Source organism: Anabrus simplex, chromosome 3, assembly GCF_040414725.1.
Source record: "Anabrus simplex isolate iqAnaSimp1 chromosome 3, ASM4041472v1, whole genome shotgun sequence".
Classification (NCBI taxonomy): domain Eukaryota; kingdom Metazoa; phylum Arthropoda; class Insecta; order Orthoptera; family Tettigoniidae; genus Anabrus; species Anabrus simplex.
Genome location: NC_090267.1, coordinates 279,137,133 through 279,158,479, shown reverse-complemented (window position 1 = coordinate 279,158,479; position 21,347 = coordinate 279,137,133). Strand labels below are relative to the sequence as shown.

The 21,347-nt window shown below is 37.5% G+C and overlaps 2 protein-coding genes across 3 annotated transcripts in view; both read left to right on the top strand.

Moving 5' to 3' along the window:
• Nucleotides 1–21,347, top strand: part of Sec3 (exocyst complex component Sec3) — a 193,638-nt gene that overhangs the window by 54,462 nt on the left and 117,829 nt on the right. For both annotated transcript variants that reach the window (XM_067144363.2, XM_067144364.2), the window contains one exon: nt 1,855–2,009. In XM_067144363.2, the coding sequence (XP_067000464.2) occupies nt 1,855–2,009 (155 nt within the window). The remainder of the gene's footprint in view (nt 1–1,854; nt 2,010–21,347) is intronic.
• On the top strand, nt 14,976–16,892 carry LOC137498868 (GATA zinc finger domain-containing protein 24-like; the record flags this gene model as incomplete). Its single annotated transcript, XM_068226535.1, has 3 exons — nt 14,976–15,092; nt 15,336–15,539; nt 16,485–16,892. Coding segments are annotated over 3 exons (729 nt in total), but the record flags the coding sequence as incomplete, so codon positions are not given.

The following is a 21,347-nucleotide window of genomic DNA, read 5'->3' as shown; positions in this document are numbered from 1 at the left end:
TTTCTGATGATGTTGCCATTTGGGGAGAAACTGAGAGAGATGTTCAGAGGAGAGTGGATCTTCGGAACAATAAGTTTAAATAATATAAATTAACTATGAGCAAGAGCAAAACAGTGGTAGTGAAAGTGAGCAGGACAAGTACACCTTGTAACCTCACCCTCGAGGGAGAGAAGATTGAGTATGTGAATACCTTTAAATATCTGAGGAGTAAATATCAAATGATGGAAGTGCCAAGAATGAAGTGTTGAACAGGGTGCAAAAAGGATCCAGCTTCTTCCATCGGGTAGAGAACATAGTATGGGACAAGGGAGTTCCTCAGAGGGCTAAACAGGTCCTGTTTAAGACTTATCTCCTGCCCATCATGACATGCCGGCTCCGTAGTGTAGGGGTAGCATGCCTGACTCTTGCCCGGAGGCCCCGGGTTCGATTCCCGGCCAGGTCAGGAATTTTTCTCTTGACCTGAGGGCTCATTTGAGGTCCACTCAGCTTACATGATTAAATTGAGGAGCTATGTGACGGTGAGATGGCGGCCCCGGTCTCGAAAGCACAGAATAATGGCCGAGAGGATGCGTCGTGCTGACCACATGGCCCCTCATAATCTGCAGGCCTTCAGGCTGAGCAGCGGTCGCTGGGCAGGCCAGAGCCCTTTCAAGGGCATTAAGTGCCGTGGGGTTTGTGTCGTAACATATTGTCTAAAGAGTTGCATCATACATAAAAGAGAAGTAAGTCAAATGCAAGCTTGTGAAATAAAGTTCCTTAGATCAGCTGTACAGAAAACAAGGAAGTACAGAATTAGGAATGATCAGATACAAAGAGACCTGCAGGTCAACCTGATCATGAAAGACTGAAGTGGCTAGGACACATTAAGTGGATGCGGGTGACTCAAACACCAAGGAAGTATTTTGAAAAGGTTCCGGGACGAAGACCAGTTGGACGCCCTAAAAAAAGGTGGTTAGATCAGATAGGGGAAGACCTATAGAACACAGGAGAAACATGGGAAAGCAGCATACCAGGACCCGGCTCACGGGAAAGAATTCATGATCATGATGATGATTATGATGTGTGATAAGGCGAAAGCCTGTCTTTTGATCCTTGTCCTTTTACCACCTTTATTTGCCCACCTGATGGCAGTGATCATTATCAAGTCTGTATGGCCTGACACCGTGGTTAGTCGGTTCGAGTTCCATTGGTGGGAAAAATTTTCACCATCAGAATTTTGGTGAAGTGGGTAGGCGAGGTGGTGGTATACAATTCCTAATCACTAATATGTGTGCCAAAAGCTCAGATTAAATTCCCAACCTCTTAATGTTCATACAGAGTGAGGGCATATGACACTGTTGATGGATATTTATCTATTAAATGGGTATCTTGAGCAGACACTTTGGTGGCATTTCTGAGGAGAAGGCCATGTTACGACACCAGGTTTCACCCTCTCCCTACCTCATTAATATCGTGGCATACCCAGCTTCACAGGTCGCCCAATAGAAAGACCGGCACCTGGCAGGCTGAACAAGTCCTTGGACACTCCCTTCACTAAACGCCATATGCTAAATAAATAACCACCTTTCTTCATCTTTATCCTAGTCTCTTTCCTTGGCCTGTATTTATTCAGCCGTTGTTGTGTTACATTATTCAAGTGTTACCTGGGGCTAGCAGCAAGAGAGAATTTCTCACAGCTAGGAGAAGACCAGCAACAGTATTTACTGTATCATTAATTACATGTCACATCTATGAATTATGCAAATTTAAATGAGAGATGCAATTGCAATATATATGGTAATGCATTGCAGTACTGTAATATTTTGTATTGACTGTCTTCTTCAAATGGTAGTAATTTGATATGTTCCCTCACAGGATATATGGAGCCAGTTGAGCCAGAAGATTATCTGGCACTAACTGAACGAGAAGAGCAAGATTTGGAGAAGCTGATGATGCAGTGCGAGTTTGGAATTAGCAACGCAGAAGCTTTTATGGAGATGTTAGCCAAGGATCTCTCAATTTTGGATGGTGTAGGTAACCTTTCACTTATACAGTATGCAGCAAACAAACAGTGCTAAAATTACAACCATGCCCTGGACATAAAGATACATCATTGCAACTTGCAAGGTGACGTGGCAGCTCGTATGTGTGTCTGAACAGCATGTGTTGAAAATGTGCACCCTCACATCTTGTGATTTGTTCATAATTGTCCTGTAGATTGTCAAACATGTTGATGAAAACAGGTTGCTTTAAGGGCATAAAAATTACTGTATCTTGTGATTCAGGGCATACTGAAAGAATCAGTTTTCTGGTCAGGTGATCCACATAGTAATGTTCCAGAATTATAAGAGGAGAGATTTTTTTTATGGTCCACGTTATGACCTGTGTCGTAAATATGTTCGACAGCCTGCAGGAGAGCTATGAACAGTGTGCGAGACGTAAGGGTGTACATTTTTAACTGGTGCAGTAAGATATGTTTTGCTATTATCACTTTGCATGTTATAATGAAGTATTGCAAGCTGTCCACTTCATGACCATATCGATGAGTACAATCAACAAATGCTTTAAATATTTTAAATATGTATATTAGTTAAGTTTTTTCAACACAATTGTAGACGCGAATTGTAATTTAAGTATCATCCACACATATTACCTTACCCGCCCCTCCCTTCTTTTAGAGCATCTAGAGCAATAGTTTTCAAGATCCCATGGGACATAGTTTTAGGGTTTAATGTGCTTACTGTCCAAATGTTTTTCATCTCAACTATCTTTATACAGCTGAAGATGACCACTAAGTGGTCGAAACATGTTCTGTGTGTGCTAATGTATTTTTAATTTTGCCCAAGGCAAAAAAATATAGTATAGATTAGGGGTTTTGAAATTAATTTGTTGATAATGAAGTATCTTGGTGCTCATAACATGTTTATAATCTCAGTACTGTTCGTTTTGCAACATGCTGGAATTGAAGGCATTTTTCTAATAGAAAAATGGTTATATACATGGGACTACCTTATCACCAACACTATTTGAAAATGCCTTTGGAGTACTGATTTCAATAGTTTAGAATTATTTATAACTGAGATTCTTCAGTCTATTAAAACGAATTTAGTATAACATAAATTAAAAAAATATCTGAAAAAAACACATTAATATTAACTTATGGTATCTTTTGCAGGTATTTGTTATACTTAATTAGTTTAGACAGACTGAAGAACCTTACACTTATAAATTAAGTCAAAACTGAAGAAAAAGGGATTCCATTATAACAGTTTAGAATACCATATTTACGCAGATAATCCCCCCCCCCCCCCGCTGAATAATCCCCGCACCCTAATTTTAGGAAGGATCATTTTGAAAAAAGTGAACTAAAAATCTTTCCATCGAAAGAGTATCGTAAGCATAAATAAACATTTCATATCACTCGGCGAGGTCCTTGTGGCCTTTACACAAATATGAACACGTAAATTTAGGGAAAAAGCTGCTTTGCCTGAACATATTTGAGATGATAAAAAAATATATTATCACTGCTATAAAATATTTTTGCCATGAAAATTAACAAGTAGGCCTACTTACCTGACAGGTATTTCATTAATCTGATTTGCAAGAGGCTCAATTCCCTGTAGATTGGTATATTCATTGTCTCTTGCATCACTAGAACCCTCCCCTAAATTACTTACAAATTCTTCACACTCCAAGTCTAAAACACTTCACATGCGGTCTCCTGTTTTCAGGAATAGTAACATGACCGGTGGTGGATAATTCTTTTCGTGCAGTGTGAACACTTGAAACACACCGGCGAACTCGAATGTTAGTCTTGTGATATCATACGGTCGGGATACATTTCCATAAACTTATTAAATACATTTAACATGAGTCTCCTCTCTCCTTTTCAGAGTTTTTACTCTCTTTTTGTTTTACACATGCAGGAACTGTTCTGTGCATAACCATTACGGCAAACAGAATCAACGTTGCGTGTTTGTGATCTTTGTAGCTACTGCCGATAAATAGGGGATTTCTGCGAGCAGATATTGGATGTTTAAGATATCTGCTAGAATCTTAGAACATTGGGCCTAATATTATTTTTGCACTCAATACTTCTTCATAAACAACTCATTGCAATTGTATGAAACTTAGTTTTGGACTATTTACTGGGCAGACAAAGGAAGTGTGAAGCGGTCGAAATCATGTCGTTTTGTTTACACCTAATTCTTGGGTTGGAAAGTGTGGTATTTTGACTTACTTTATTGGAATAAGTTATAAAGGCTTAAATAAAAAATATAAATAGTACAAAAATTAGCAAATAAAAAATCTCAGGAGACTTTGCTTTCTGTCCATGAAATGCCCGGTGATTACTACTAGTTTGCTGAAGCTGTAATTAATTTTTTCGCCAGTCACGAATACAGCTCTTGTCCACATAGTGTTTTCTTACTCCTGCGTGATTTCCAATTTTTTCGGCGGCGTCTATAATCTGCAGATTTTCTTTTTTTAATTGTATTGACAAGGCGGACCTAGACATAATTAACTCTAGTAATTAAGTCAATACGGACCATTGGTGGCCATTATGGTCAAGCTAATAGATATAAATTACTGAGCAAGGCAGCTTTTACCAATTAAGCACATAAGATTGTTATTTTAATTTTCAACACCAGTGTAACAGCTCACATCCAGTTTTAATATTTTAATTGTACAGGTACAGGGGCTACTTATTAGGACTGTTCATTTTAGATTAATGCAAATGGCATTGTCACACTTGACAAAATTTGACTAGGGACTTTAAATTCACTAATTATAGTATTATAGACCGAGCGATTTTTTTGCCTCTTTTGAACATAATATTTTTAAAGTGTCAGTGTGATTGTATTTGCACTATATATTGTCAGTTTTAGTCCATGGCTGAAGATGGCTCATAATTGGGTCGAGACCAGTACCATTGTGTAAGTGATTTGACATTATATTAAATGGTATGCAGTAGGTGGACCTTCATTTTAATTTCCTATTATGTGATTGTTTGTCAATATGGATCATGATAAAGTTTATATCGTACAATATATCACAGTTTATATTAAGTTCCGAATTATACAATGTGCAGAATAGGAGCTTTCCACCATTTCCAGATGCTTTGAGATTCTAGACAGCACGGCGTGGAGGGTAAAGACAGGTGGTGGCATACCAGACGGGAAGTGCTGTTATCACGTGTCAACAGGTCACAGAGACTGGGACCATACAGTATGCTTCTGACGGAGACACAGTGGCTCCACTGTCATCTGAAGTAGACCCACAAAAAGCAAGATGAACGATTACACCAGAAAAACCCCATTTTCCTAATTTCCTATTTTCAGCAAAGTAAGAAATAGTCTTGATTCATCATTATGAAATGAAAATTCGCAGCCTATTTCCAGTCATGCGACCGTGTCAGGAATGGAATGAATGAAGCCCCATCTAGCGGCGAAGACGGGAATTGTGCCAGCTGCCGATGCCTGTTGCACTCCTCTGGGGCAATGATTAATGAATGACAGATGGAATGAAATGATAGTGGAGAGTGTTGCTGGAATGAAAGATGACAGGGAAATCCAGAGTGCCCGGAGAAAAACCTATCTCGCCTCCGCTTTGTCCAGCATAAATCTCACATGGAGTGACCGGGATTTAAACCATGGAACCCAGCGGTGAGAGGCCGGTGCGCTGCCACCTGAGCCACGGAGTCTCCGCATCATTATGCAGACTTTTTATTTTCATTAGCATTAAAATATAAAGTCTTGCTTACTAATTCATATTCAGGGCTGTCAGTATTATCATCATCATCATCATCATCATCCTTTCATGTATTAGTCTTTAGAAGAACTGTTACGGTCTATACAAAAGATTTGCATTTTCACACCATCTCTTCCTGGGGCGTCCCAGAGATCTCTTCCCACCGGGGCAGTAGTTTACGCCTGCTTTAGGGATCCTGCTTCTGTCCATCCTGTTTAGGTGTTCTAGCCAATTTCTCTGGTATTCATAGATGTATTCCAGTGTAGGTCTGCTTTTAAGATCTTTCAGCACTTCTGTATTTCTTTTGTGCTCCACGTGTGACTCCTGCTGTTCGCCGCATGTATTTCATTTTAGCTGTAGTTATTATTCTCTCATCGCATTTTCTCAGGGTCCACGCTTCACTTCCGCAGCAAAGTACAGGTCTTGCCAGGATTTTGTAGATTCTTGTATGGGTGTGTTTTTGAACTAATGATGGTCTAAAATCTTCATTGATGATTCCCAAATATCTGTTGAATTTGGAGATTTTCTCGGGTATGTCCAGTTCTTAAAAAAAAGACACTTTGTAGCCAAGGTATTTAAAATAATTTACTCTTTCCAAAATGTTGCTTATCTTGCTTCTTACTGGTTCCCTGCCACAGAAAACCATTATCTTAGTTTTGTCTGGGGATATTTCCATTGAGTACTTTTCTGAGACTAGGTAAGCTATAGGTTATACATTGAACATTGTAAATCATCTTCTGAGGTGATAATCAGCACTAAGACATCTACAGATAATATTGTGTCCAGCTGTAGATTTCTGTTAACACAGATGGAACTATGTCCTATTTCTCTAAATTCTCGTATGAGAGCATTCATATAGATTATGAACAGGAGAGGGAAAAGACCGCAACCCTGTTTTACTACTGTGTTGATTGTTTTCCACTCTGAAGTCCCTGTGTTTTTCTGCAAGGATTTTCATTGTAAAATAGCTATCACAGCAAGTTCTTCCTGCTCTTAAACTGAATTGTTCCTTTCCCAGATGTTCTCATAGTGTCTGTATATTTTATTTCTAATGATGTTGGCTATTTCTAATAATGCTGGCATATATTTTATAACCAGAATTTAATAAACATACACTTCTGTAGTTTTCACAATAATTTTTGTCATCTTTCTGGTTTTCAGGTGGATCTTCTCCTTAACAAATTCTATTTAGGAACTGGGTGAATTTATCTTGAAAAGATTTGCATGAATCTATAAAAATAAAGTGGTAGGGGGTCCGCTGTCTGTAATTTTGTTTGTTTTGCCAATTTTTCAGATATTTATCCGTTTTAGGTCAATTCAAGACCGAATCGGTGGTTTTTATCTTTCGTGTCTGTTTGTTTGTTTGTTTGTTTGTTTGTTTGTTTGTTTGTTTGTTTGTTTGCTCCACCATCACAGCGAAACGGCTGGATAGATCTCAACCAAACTTCATATTTAGATTATACTCATCCGGAGGAAGGTTTTGATATGCATATCATTTTAAAATCTTTGAATAGATGGGTGGTTCCTCCATTTTCTCTTATACTATTGATTTTCTGTAAATTCCATGGATCGTATGTGAAACGCATCTTCATTATAAACAACTTTCATTATATTCATAATTTACCTTGCTCTTCAAATGACGGAGAAATTTACTATTTTCTGTGGGTATCATGCTCTGCATTGAGTGACTGGCAGACCGACAGTGAACCTACAGGTTACTATGGCAACGTCTCTGACTGCATGCCAGCAGGGAAGTAACGTATTGCTGTTTTCCTCATCATGCCTTTAAATTTGTGGTTGTTCCTGGGGTAGAAGGCAAGAAAGGATCAATCGGCCATTCTGCAGGATATTGGCGGAATATCGTTGGAGGTTATCGTCCTTGAATAGCTTAAGTAATAACACCATTAGTCATCTTATCTGTTTACCTAAGAATCCCTGCGCCTAAATTTCTCCTCTGTTACTGCTTTCTTATATCCATAACTCACACCAGCATAATTTATTGCGGGGCATTTGATTTTCCAGTACATTCACTTGGTATTTACATATTTGTTGTGATCCGGCTATCCTCAGTTATAATCCATTTTCTATTAATGTCATCTTTCTTAACTGTATTATTTTCTTCCTTAATTACTCCATATATATGCGAGTGTTAATCCCGAAAGCTGGACACTTTTTTTTTTTTTTTTTTTTTTTGAGAAAATATTCTAAGCTATGTATATGTATAACTTTTGGCCCTGGAAAATATTGAAATATGATGCAATTTTAACGATGGTGCAGACATTAATTTCGGGATAATTGGTGGCTAATCGGTAAGTCGTATCACAAATCAGAAAGCACAATTGCCTTTCATTTTGGAGAGATCTACAACTTTGGTCCTATGACTTTTTGTCGTATTTCTATCCCTTATACGTTAAATAGAGCAGTATTTCTCGATTTCAAGTTAATTTTGTACTTTTACACTATGTTATCATTTGGCACACTTATAGGTTTGGCACGCACATTGACATGACCAGTGGCTATGTGATACACATTTTATGATTCTAGGTGTCACATGAGTATCAAAAATATAAAGTAGTATGTGAAAACTGTACAAAATTTCACCTCATTCAATGACTCTAACTCAATCAAACCATAAATATAGGAGATACGAGAAGATGTCATGGGACCAGCCATGTAGAACACTGAACGAGGCGTCTGATGGTGAAGTCTGTTTGTAGATATGTCGTACAGTTTCAAAGCAGTAACTCTCGAAATAAAAGTCTGCATTTCTAGAGTGTGTCTGTACATGGACTATTTTGGCGATATTTCCGTACAGTTATCCATTTCAGGTGTAATGACTTCTGTATATTTTTAGCTTTGGTGTCTGTGTGTCTGTTTGTTTGTTTGTTTGTTTGTTTGTTTGTTTGTTTGTTTGTTTGTTTGTTTGTCCACCATAATTCTTATTTAGAATCCATCTGTCATTGGGTAGGTTTTAGAGTGAATATTGCCCTTCTCCATGGCTAAAGGGTTAGTATCCTGGCCTTTGGTCGCAGCAGTCCCGGGTTCGATTCCCGGCATGGTCGGGAATTTTAACAATCATTGGTTTATTTCTCTGGCACGGGGGTTTGTGTATGTGTCGTCTTCATCATTTCATCCTCATCATGATGCACAGGTCACCTAAGGGCGTCAAATCAAAAGACCTCCACCTGGTGAGCGAACATGTCCTCGGACACTCCCGGCACTGAAAGCCATACGTCATTTCATTTCAGGGCAAATATTGTTTCTAAATCATTGAACTGACTGGGGGTTTATATGAAACAAAACTGTGATTTTGCACTCACACAAAATATTCGCAACAAAACTTAATGGAAATCTACCTGTCTTAATGGAGATTAATTTCTAAACTTTTTTTCTCATTTGCATCTTTTTGATATGAGGATTAATAAGGAAGATGTCATTAACGGACCGTTTGCCGGTACAAGTTCTACCGGACTTGACTCAAGAGCGGATGTGTGTTAAGCATATTTCTTACAACTTTAAAACCAATGAAGATATGTCCAAATATAGGTTTTAAAGGTCAATAACATTTCATGTTCCCGGAATGGACAGACGGTTTACAGGGAACCGAAATGGTGATTTTACTCTTCCACAATATATACTTTACAAGACCAAGCTCATTGGAATTCGACACAACTTGATGGAAATCCATTTCTAAAATTTTTTATTTTCATGTGCATTTTTTTGACACTAGGATTAATAAGGGAGATATCATGAATGGTTGGTTTTGCCGGTTAAATACAGCGGACAAAGCCCAAAATATGTTGTACGTGGTGCAGATTCCTTATCTATCCATATAAATAAAATCGTAACGACTGTATGCCTGTACATTGACTATTTTGGCAAAATTTTCATACAGCTACTTATTTTAAGGGGTAATAATGACCATCTGCATATTTTTTGGTATAGTTTCCTAAAAGTCCTGAAATTTACCAAAATTGTACGTTTTAGCCTGTAACGGTTGGGTAACTTCCAAGATCTTTAAATTTTTCACTTTTGATCCCCGAAGAATATCAAAATATGGAGGCAATTTTAATGATGGTGCAGACCTTCAGGAAGTCCTATCACATAACGGATGGCACAATCTCTGTTCAATTTGGAGTGATCTACAACCTTGGTCTTATGACTTTTTGTCGTATTTGTATCACTTTTACGTTTGATTTTTCTCTATTTCTCGATGTTAAGTAAATTTGTACTTTTCACATGCATAATTCATACTTTCAATCACTTACAGGAAAGATAGCATCATCACTCTACACAAAAATTGGCCAACCCAGTAGCCATATGTGAGCCAAATGCTATGTATGTAGCTGTCACATAATTATCCGAAATGTAATGCAATGTTGTGCAGGTTGATGTGTAGGAGAAGAAAGAAATTATGAAAAACAGAACCGATTTTTTTTTTTCAGGGGGCCAATTGTTAGGGGCCAGCAGCAAAAACACAGTCGCCATAGCGACCTGGCCCCCAGGATTTCTACACCCCTGCCCTAGATGATTTTCTAATCTAGTGTGGTGATCTAAATGGCCATGTTGGGAATTTCAGAAATGGGTACGACTGCCATGGAAACAACTGCTATAACATGCGTAATGGCGATGGACACAAAGTCACGGCTGAGAAATGATATAATGGATGCAGAAATTTTCTCACGGCACTGGAGTGTGTATCGTAGAGATAGGATAGGAATGGTGACGCAGATTCGGAATTATTTGATAGGATAGTCGGCTATGTGGGAAACAACATGGAGAGAAATGTGATTGTAGCGGGAGATCTGAATTTGCCAGATGTCAATTGGGAAGGAAATGCGAACGACAGGAAGCATGACCAACAAATGGCAAATATGTTAATATGGGAAGGACAGCTGATTCAGAAAGTGATGGAACCAACCAGAGGGAAAAATATCCTGGATGTGGTGCTGATAAAACCAGATGAGCTCTATAGGGAAACTGAAGTAATAGATGGTATTAGTGATCATGAAGCTGTTTTTGTCGTAGTTAAAAATAAATGTGATAGAAAGGAAGGTCTTAAAAGTAGAACTATTAGGCAGTACCATATGGCTGATAAAGCAGGCATGAGGCAGTTTATAGAAAGTAACTATGATCGGTGGAAAACGGTAAATAAAAATGTAAGCAGACTCTGGGATGGGTTTAAAGAAATTGTTGAGGAATGCGTAAACAGGTTTGTACCTTTAAGGGTGGTAAGGAATGGTAAAGACCTGCCTTATTATAATAGAGAAATAAAGAGACTAAAAAGGAGGTGCAGACTGGAAAGAAATAGAGTTAGAAATGGCTGTGGAAGTAAGGAGAAATTGAAGGAACTCACAAGAAAATTTAATCTAGCAAATAAGGCAGCTAAGGATAACATGATGGCAAGCATAATTGGGAGTCATACAAATTTTAGTGAAAAATGGAAGGGTATGTATAGGTATTTTAAGGCAGAAACAGGTTCCAAGAAGGACATTCCAGGAATAATTAATGAACAGGGGACTGTGTATGTGAGGATCTTCAAAAGGCAGAAGTATTCAGTCAGCAGTATGTAAAGATTGTTGGTTACATGGATAATGTCGAGATAGAGGAGGAGACTAAGGCCAAAGAAGTATTAAAATTTACATGTGATAACAATGACATTTACAATAAGATACAAAAGCTGAAAACTAGAAAAGCGGCTGGAATTGATAAGATTTCTGGGGATATACTAAAGACAATGGGTTGGGATATAGTACCATATCTGAAGTACTTATTTGATTATTGTTTGGTCGGAGGAGGAGCTATACCAGATGAATGGAGAGTTGCTATTGTGGCCCCTGTGTATAAAGGAAAGGGTGATAGACATAAAGCTGAAAATTACAGAACCGAGCTCGATAGCTGCAGTCGCTTAAGTGCGGCCAGTGTCCAGTATTCGGGAGATAGTAGGTTCGAACCCCACTGTCGACAGCCCTGAAAATGGTTTTCCGTGGTTTCCCATTTTCACACCAGGCCAATGCTGGGGCTGTACCTTAAATAAGGCCACGGCCGCTTCCTTCCCACTCCTAGCCCTTCCCTGTCCCATCGTCGCCATAAGACCTATCTGTGTCGGTGCGACGTAAAACAACTAGCAAAAAAAAGAAAATTACAGAACAGTAAGTTTGACATGCATTGTATGTAAGCTTTGGGAAGGCATCCTTTCTGATTATATTAGACATGTTTGTGAAATTAATAACTGGTTCGACAGAAGGCAGTTCGGTTTTAGGAAAGGTTATTCCACTGAAGCTCAACTTGTAGGATTCCAGCAAGATATAGCAGATATCTTGGATTCACGAGGTCAAATGGACTGTATCGCGATTGACCTGTCTGAAGCATTTGATAGGGTGGATCATGGGAGACTACTGGCAAAAATGAGTGCAATTGGACTAGACAAAAGAGTGACTAAATGGGTTGCTATATTTCTAGAAAACAGATCTCGGAGAATTAGAGTAGGTGAAGCTTTATCTGACCCTGTAATAATTAAGAGGGGAATTCCTCAAGGCAGTATTATTGGACCTTTATGTTAACTTATATAAAAAAATATGAGTAAAGGAGTGGAATCAGAGGTAAGGCTTTTTGCAGATGATGTTATTCTGTACAGAGTAATAAGTTACAAGATTGTGAGCAACTGCAACGTGACCTCGAAAATGTTGTGAGATGGACAGCAGGCAACGGTATGTTGATAAATGGAGTTAAAAGTCAGGTTGTGAGTTTCACAAACAGGAAAAGTCCTCAGTTTTAATTACTGCGGTGATGGGGTGAAAGTTCCTTTTGGGGATCATTGTAAGTATGTGGGTGTTAATATAAGGAAAGATCGTCATTGGGGTAATCACATAAATGGGATTGTAAATAAAGGTTACGGATGTCTGCACATGGTTATGAGGGTGTTTAGGGGTTGTAGTAAGAATGTAAAGGAGAGTGCATATAAGTCTCTGGTAAGACCCCAACTAGAGTATGGTTCCAGTGTATGGAACCCTCACCAGGATTACCTGATTCAACAACTGGAAAAAATCCAAAGAAAAGCAGCTCGATTTGTTCTGGGTGATTTCCGACAAAAGAGTAGCGTTACAAAAATGTTGCAAAGTTTGGGTTGGGAAGAATTGAGAGAAAGAAGAAGAGCTGCTCGACTAAGTGGTATTATGTATTATTATTTATAAGTTTCATATTCCGTATTGATTGGATTCAATGTAATAGGCAAAAAATGTTCCACCGATCAATACATTTATTGTGAATGAATTATTGCACTAGTACCGGTTTCGGCCTATCTTGGCCATCATCAGCTAGCACACAAATTTACAGTCATTAGACAAAATTACAAAGCTGTTACGTAAGAGCATCCGGATGTCTAATGAAAAATGGAAGTAAAATATATTGCAGTATGTTGCGTTAAAATATCTCTGATTAAAAGTGGTGATGGTTAGAATAAACTAAAACCTATTGATTGAGCATGGACATGAGTACATAAACACATTAAAATATATATGCCACATCATAAGACACTAAAAAATATAGCACATTAAACACATTAAAACATGGTATATTTTAAAAACGTCTATTAAAATTTGAGTTCATGTTGTGTTGCATTCATCCTTCAATCCTCTTGTAGTTCTTGTGTTGATTAAGTTGTATTAGGTGAATATCGAGAATGTTCTATGGCTGATATACTTTGTATTAGTATGTTATAAGAACTCTTGTCATTAAAATTTGAAAATTGAGTACTGTGCAATTCAACTGTTGATGTAGTCAGGTAAGATTTATATATACAGCAAGATAGGGTTTAATTTTAGAGCAGTTGGTGGTGACACTTCTCTCGTCTATGCACGTTATATGGTTGTTATCTGTAAAGATTCTTGTCTATTACATTGAATCCAATCAATACGGAATATGAAACTTATAAATAATAATAATACGGAAGCCAACCAGGCAAAACGTAATGCATACAAATACCAAAACCTAAAAATCAAGCTAATGAACGCAACCAAAAGGATTGCCTTCTTGAAGGAATGCCTTTCAAACAGCTTAACACCGAAATTTCTCCAGAAATACAATAACAAACATAGACGAACTGCTCAGACACGCAAAACACTAAACAAGACTAATGAAATTTGGTTAAAAGAAGAAATAAAATTCCTATATCGTAAGAAAGAACATCTCAATAATGAACTTTATTCAACACATCTCAAAGTATCCCATGAACTCCCACATAGCTATTGAAATTACTTTCAACAAATTTCTAGAAATAAAATAGAAGATTTAGCTATAAAGAAACAAAACACATTAAACAAAAAACTGGAAACACTGAAACAACAAAGCAAACCGAAACTAACCATAACTGAAAATAAAGATCCTTCCCAACATAAATTCCACCTACCCGTAAAAAATCTCACACTAACCGTATTTGACGATGTAGAGACGGCTATGTTGAGCAGGGGACCCAAACATAACTGGGGTAATGCATCATCCTATCAGAATATATAACTGCCGTTACCAAAACAGAACTCGCTTTACAGAAAATTCTGCACGATATACGAGACGAAGTTAGACACTAAATCAGTAGAAAGATCCCGCAATATATCAATAATGTTCACAATAATAACCTAAACATGAATACCACCAATAAATCGAACCTAAACAAACTCAAAAACAAAATAAAACAGAACAATCTACTAATAACAAAAGCCGACAAAGGCAACACTACGGTCATTATGGATAAGAATGAATACATAACAAAGACTAAAGAATGTTTCCAGGACAACACTTTTTCAATTAAACGCTGAGATCCAACCAATAATATACAAAGGAATTTAGAAAATCTACTCAAGAACACACACTTTATTCTCACCGTAACAGAATCTGCTAAACTTATAACTATGAACCCCCAATTACCATCCGCAAGGGCCTACCCTAAAATACACAAAGAAAATGTACCCATGAGACCGATTATAAACTATAAAGCCAGTCCAACCTATAAGTTATCACAATTCATTCAGAAATTTTAGAAAAAGCATTATTCATTTTTAGCAAACAAAACAATACAAAACTCAATAGATTTTTGCAACAGAACCAAAGAACTAAGGATCGAAAAACATCATACCCTTACTTCATTTGATATAACAAACATGTACCCTAACATTCCTATTAAACAAACAGTCAAAATAATTGAATCTAACCTAAAAAACCATAGTAACTTGAGCACCTTAGAAATAGAAGAATTCGTGATTCTGCTTAAATTTGCCTTAAACAATAACTACTTCAAATTTCATGATGCCACATATCAGCAACAAGGATTACCTATGGGATCTCCTGCTTCCGGAATATTAGCAGAAATATATATCGACCACCTAGAACACACGTCAATTAATAAAATAGATAATATATATTTTTGGTGTAGATTTGTCGACGATATCTTCGTAATTATAGATAATAGATTCACTGATGCAGATACTATACTAGACAAACTTAACAATTTAGACCCCCAAATTAAATTCACTAAAGAAACAGAAAATAACCATACCTTAAATTACTTGGACTTAATAATAACCAGGCATGACACTCACTTATCTTACAAGATCTATAGGAAACCCACACACACTTTAAATACCATAAAAAATGACTCCGTTCATCCTAACACACATAAAAGAGCAGCCTATTATAGTATGATACATAGAGCTTTCAATATCCCAATGACAATAGAAGATCGAAATAATGAATTAAAAGTAATCCACGACATAGCCAATTACAGTGGATACAGCAAAGAAATGGTCAACAAAATCATCCACAAAATAAAATCCCAACCTAAAACTAAATTAATCAAAACAGCCAAACCGAAAAAAGATTATGTCCTATTTACCTTCAACAACACCAGTATATACAGTAGAGTCTCGATTATCCGACCTAAACGGGACCTGGAGTACGTCGGATCACCGAAAATGTCGGATAATACGGAATAACTGTGAAAATGAACTGAAACAAATAGGAAGGCTATACTCCAGTACTAAAACAATTACATGTTTTACGGTACTCTGTTTACTGAATTATGAATTCAATTGTACAGTACATGCAGTATTGAACGAAAATATTCCAGATGTCTTACGAAAAGAAACTTTTCTCCATATACAGTATATTAAGCTGCCTAATGCCGTACAGTTTTCCACCGATCAAGCCACCCAGCACTGGCAGGAAAATTAGGGTCCCCTTAATTAAACTCCTTCTGGAAATACACAGCCTTTTCCTGCAGAATGGGGCTAGATATTGGCAGGCCCTTTCCCCGTTGTTGTGATAACCAAAGAAATAGTGCTTCACTTACTTTTTCGTATTCACATTTTTAAAGTATTTTTGTCTGCTCTGGTAGAGCACCACTTTTGAATTTCTTCCCTCTGTTTTTTTTTTTCAGTCTCCCACTGTAACACATCCAAAACCATAATCTGAAGCCACATTTTGAAGAATTTCCCCTTTGCCCAGTGACTTTAATGCACTCAACTTGTCTTCTATAGAAACAATCACTTTCTTCCATGTACTCGCTATACTCACAGAGGATATAAAAATTGTAACATCCGCACCCAACCAATACTACAATGAACAATGAATGAAGACTCACTGCACCTGTCCTTGAGAAAAGAAAAACTGTCCTACCGCCAGCGGTCAGGCCAGTGCTTGTCCCATGGACGCACCCTCCACACCGGGTGTGCCTGAATTTAGTCTCCACCAAAAGTTCAAATTTAAGTCTACCAGTGTCGGATAACACGGAATGTCGGATAAGCGAAGGTCGGATGAGCGAGACTCTACTGTATAGTATAACTAATATCTTTAAGAAGCACAACCTGAAAATAGCATTCAAAACCACACACAACAGCACCAGCACTATACACAACACCAAAACAGTCAATAATAATAATAATAATAATAATAATAATAATAATAATAATAATAATAATAAATACAACCAATCAGGTGTCTACCGCATCAAATGTAACAACTGTGACACAAGCTACATTGGACGTACAGGCAGAAACTTCACCGTCCGTTATAATGAACATATAAATGCAGTAAAGCACAACCATTTCTCATCAATAGGCCAACATGTAGAAGAATCTAAGCACAACTTCACAGACATCAATAATGACATGATGATATTAAACATAAACTCTAAGGGCCCCCTGCTCAACATAACGGAAGATTTCTATATTTCTTTGGATCAATATGCTAACCCCAATCATAACATTAACGATATTACAGAGAAAACCAGTATCATCTTTGACAAAGTCATTCCTACAATAAAAAATGACTATCTCAAATTAGTAAACACACGTCATAACAAACCGACGAATCACAAACCTAACCCCGCCCCTACTTTCACAATAGCCACTCCTCCATCCCCTCCACCAACATCCCTCCACACAGCTAACATGAGCCCCAGACGTACTCGTAGCAGAACACAACAAATCTCCAAACATATCGGTACACAACCTCCACACCAACAACAGTAAGTACTCTTTTCATTTCACACATACATCCAGGCATTCCTTCATACATACGCTATACTCATATTAGCTTTTCTTTACAGATAACAACCATATAACGTGCATAGACGAGAGAAGTGTCACCACCAACTGCTCTAAAATTAAACCCTATCTTGCTGTATATATAAATCTTACCTGACTACATCAACAGTTGAATTGCACAGTACTCAATTTTCAAATTTTAATGACAAGAGTTCTTATAACATACTAATACAAAGTATATCAGCCATAGAACATTCTCGATATTCACCTAATACAACTTAATCAACACAAGAACTACAAGAGGATTGAAGGATGAATGCAACACAACATGAACTCAAATTTTAATAGACGTTTTTAAAATATACCATGTTTTAATGTGTTTAATGTGCTATATTTTTTAGTGTCTTATGATGTGGCATATATATTTTAATGTGTTTATGTACTCATGTCCATGCTCAATCAATAGGTTTTAGTTTATTCTAACCATCACCACTTTTAATCAGAGATATTTTAACGCAACATACTGCAATATATTTTACTTCCATTTTTCATTAGACATCTGGATGCTCTTACGTAACAGCTTTGTAATTTTGTCTAATGACTGTAAATTTGTGTGCCAGCTGATGATGGCCAAAATAGGCCAAAACCGGTACTAGCGCAATAATTCATTCACAATAAATGTATTGATCGGTGGAACATTTTTCTTGTCTATTACATTAAGTGGTATGTTGCGAGCTGTCAGCGGAGAGATGGCGTGGAATGACATTAGTAGACGAATAAGTTTGAGTGGCGTTTATAAAAGTAGGAAAGATCACAATATGAAGATAAAGTTGGAATTCAAGAGGACAAACTGGGGCAAATAATCATTTGTAGGAAGGGGAGTTAGGGATTTGAATAACTTACCATGGAAGACGTTCAATAAATTTCCAATTTCTTTGAAATCATTTAGGAAAAGGCTAGGAAAACAACAGATAGGGAATCTGCCACCTGGGCGACTGCCCTAAATGCACATCAGTATTGATTGATTGGATGGATTGATTGATTGGATGGATGGATTGATTGATTGATTGATTGATTGATTGATTGATTGATTGATTGATTGATTGATTGATTGATTGATTGATCCATACTTTCTAGTGTTTACTTAGTTGTAACTTAAAAGCTGTTCAATCTGTCAAATACACAAGTTTAATATTATATGTAACACTATAACATAACGTGGAAAATATGAATACTATTAAAACAAAGAATTACTTTTCATTCTACAAGAACTTCCTCAGATTCTATCAAACCAAATGTGTATATTTGTACAACATTGTTTACATTGTGTAAACTTGTCATTGATTGAGTTTGGTGATAATATGTACCAGTATTAACAATTAATGATTGTATTAGTATTCAGACTTTACTGTGTTAATTTACTGAAATGTTTCTGTACTTATATAAGCTGCTAAAGTGTAGTCATTTACCTTCAATCTCTGTTTCCTGTCTGTTGTCTTGGAGGGATTGAGTGAAAAGTTTGTGTAGGTGTTGCATTCTGTTCTGTGTGGAGGGGAGCAGAGGTAGGTGAGTTGGAAGAAGTGTTGGTTGTGAACCATGGTTCTATCTACTAGAGAGGGGAGGGGTATGTTTCTCCTTAATTTTCTAATGTTCTAATGTATTTTTGTGCATTAGTGAGAAATGTAAGCTAGAAATTTGATTAAATAAAAGTATATAGTTGTATCAGAGAGTTGTTGTAAGATGTTACTTGTAGTGATAAATGATAATCTAAGAGATTGTCTGGAGTGGCGAAAGATGGTACACAATTCAGAGAATTTGCTATAGATAAGAATAGCCTAACCCACATTCCAGACATATGTCACAAATTATCTCCTGTGGGATTCATTAAGTGCTGATTCAAAGAGTGTAAATGTTGTCGAGGTGTTAAGTGGGGTGAAAGGGGGTAATGTTATATGTTTATGATCATTTCTGTAGCCTTGATTAGCTCAACTTTGTAAATTTTGACTGTTTCTTTAATATTCATAGATTTGTTTTTGCTATAGACTCTGTTCCATGTGAAAGGTAGGGGAAGTATGTGAGTTGGGGGAGGTGTTGTAGGCCATGGTTTTGTCTGTTGGAGAGGGGAGGTGTATGTTGCCTCTTCATTTCCTAATGTATTTTTTGTATTAGACAGAATAGCAAGCTAATTTAAATAAAAGTATGTAATTTTATTATTCGAGAGCTCTTATATTTAGTGATAAATGATTATCCAAAAGATCAACTTAAGTGGCAAAAGACACTGCATAAATTCAAAGAATTTAGTACAAGGAAGAATATCCTAATCCACATTGAAGTCAGAGATTTCCTCCTGTAGAATTCATTAAGCGCTAATGCATAAAATGTAAATGTTGTCCAGACAGGGTGAAGAGAAGGGAATTTTTTAATGTGTATCTTCATTCACTGCCGTCTTTGAGGATGGATCCCATGGGCTTGTCCATCTATGTTTACATGTTTATCCTTGTCTCGAGTTACCACTTGAAATGATCTTTTAGATTATCATTTATCACTAACCCGGGGCAAGCCTCAACTACCGGGTGGGTAGCAGGTGGCGGATAGCGAATGGCCCTCAATATGGGGGTTAGTTGTGAATAAGGGGAAGCCTGAGTATGCAGTCCTGGACTGAGGCAAACTGCTTGCTGCCTTGACAGAAAATCTAGCAGGCCAAGGGCTATGAGGGAGGCAGCCCCTCCCACAAGGCTTTGGAACTAGGGCTGATAACCCTAGTGTCTGAGATACAATTATTAAAAGAAACTATAGAGAGGAAACTGGACTGATTAAACTGTCGACAACCAAGCGAGGAAAAAGGATTATGAATATGGCAACATGGAATGTACGAGGACTTGCAGGTAAAGAGTTCGAACTGATGTCGGAAATGCTAAGAGCGAGGCTGAATATTCTGGCAGTGATAGAGACCAAGAAAAAAGACAGTGGACATGAACAGCTAATGGAACCAAGCAGTGGTGAAAGGTTTTTAATGTTCCACTCGAGCGTGGGCAAGGAATAGAGAGCAAATGGAGGAGTTGCCATAGTTATTCCCGAAGGCTACAGACATTATGTCAAGAGCTTGAAATTCATCAACAGAAGTATGTTCTTGGTGACTTCAACCTTCAACAGCAGCACCAATGAAGACACCTCTTTCATTGCTATATATGTACCTAATGAAGATGGTATTTCAGAAGAGAAAGGCAGGTTCTACAACAAATTGTAGCAGACATTGGACGGTACAATGCGAACTGTCTTCATCCTTGATGACTTCAGTGGCAAGGTTTGAAACAACACGGAGGGAATGGAGGGCCTGCTGGGGAAATATGGAGAGACGCACCAGAATGATAATGGGAGAAGACTCCTGGATATGTATGTAGGAAACTATTTTGTAATCACAAATACTACTGTATGTTCCCACACAAAGAAGCGCACCAATATACAAGAGAAGTCCCCAGCTGCAAAGAGAAATCTATCATAGACTACATCCTAGCACAGAGGAGTCAGTGGAGATGTATCTTGGATGCAAGAGTGTATTGAGGTTATGAGATTGGAAGTGACTACTATCTAGTAGTTATGTGACTGCATGCTAAAATTAAGACCAAAGACCCTGTTAGCAGGAGGAAACCTGAAGAAAGAATAAGGATCCATAAATTGGAAGAGGTCATCCAACAAGTCTATCAAAAGGCAGTGAAACAAAAGACTGACCTACTGGAACTGCCACCTACGGGATACCAAGGGCCTCTTCAAGGAGGTAATCCTCGAAACTGCAGCCGAAGTCTGTGGTAAGTCCAGCGGAAGGCAACAACAGAAGACACCATGGTGGATGGAAGAGGTAAAGGAGCTGGTTAGAAAGTAGGAACTGTGGAAGAAATACTCACAAAACACCCAAGTGATATGAGACCTACAAAAACCAAAGTCTTATAGTGAAGAACACAGTGAAAGATGGAAAACAGCAGTTCTTGGAAAAGTTTGGAGAAACAATAGAATGAAACCTCGAAAACAACCAAAGGCTGTTTTATAGGGTGCTGAAATTTTTGCGAACAGAGAAGCAGTGTCCCC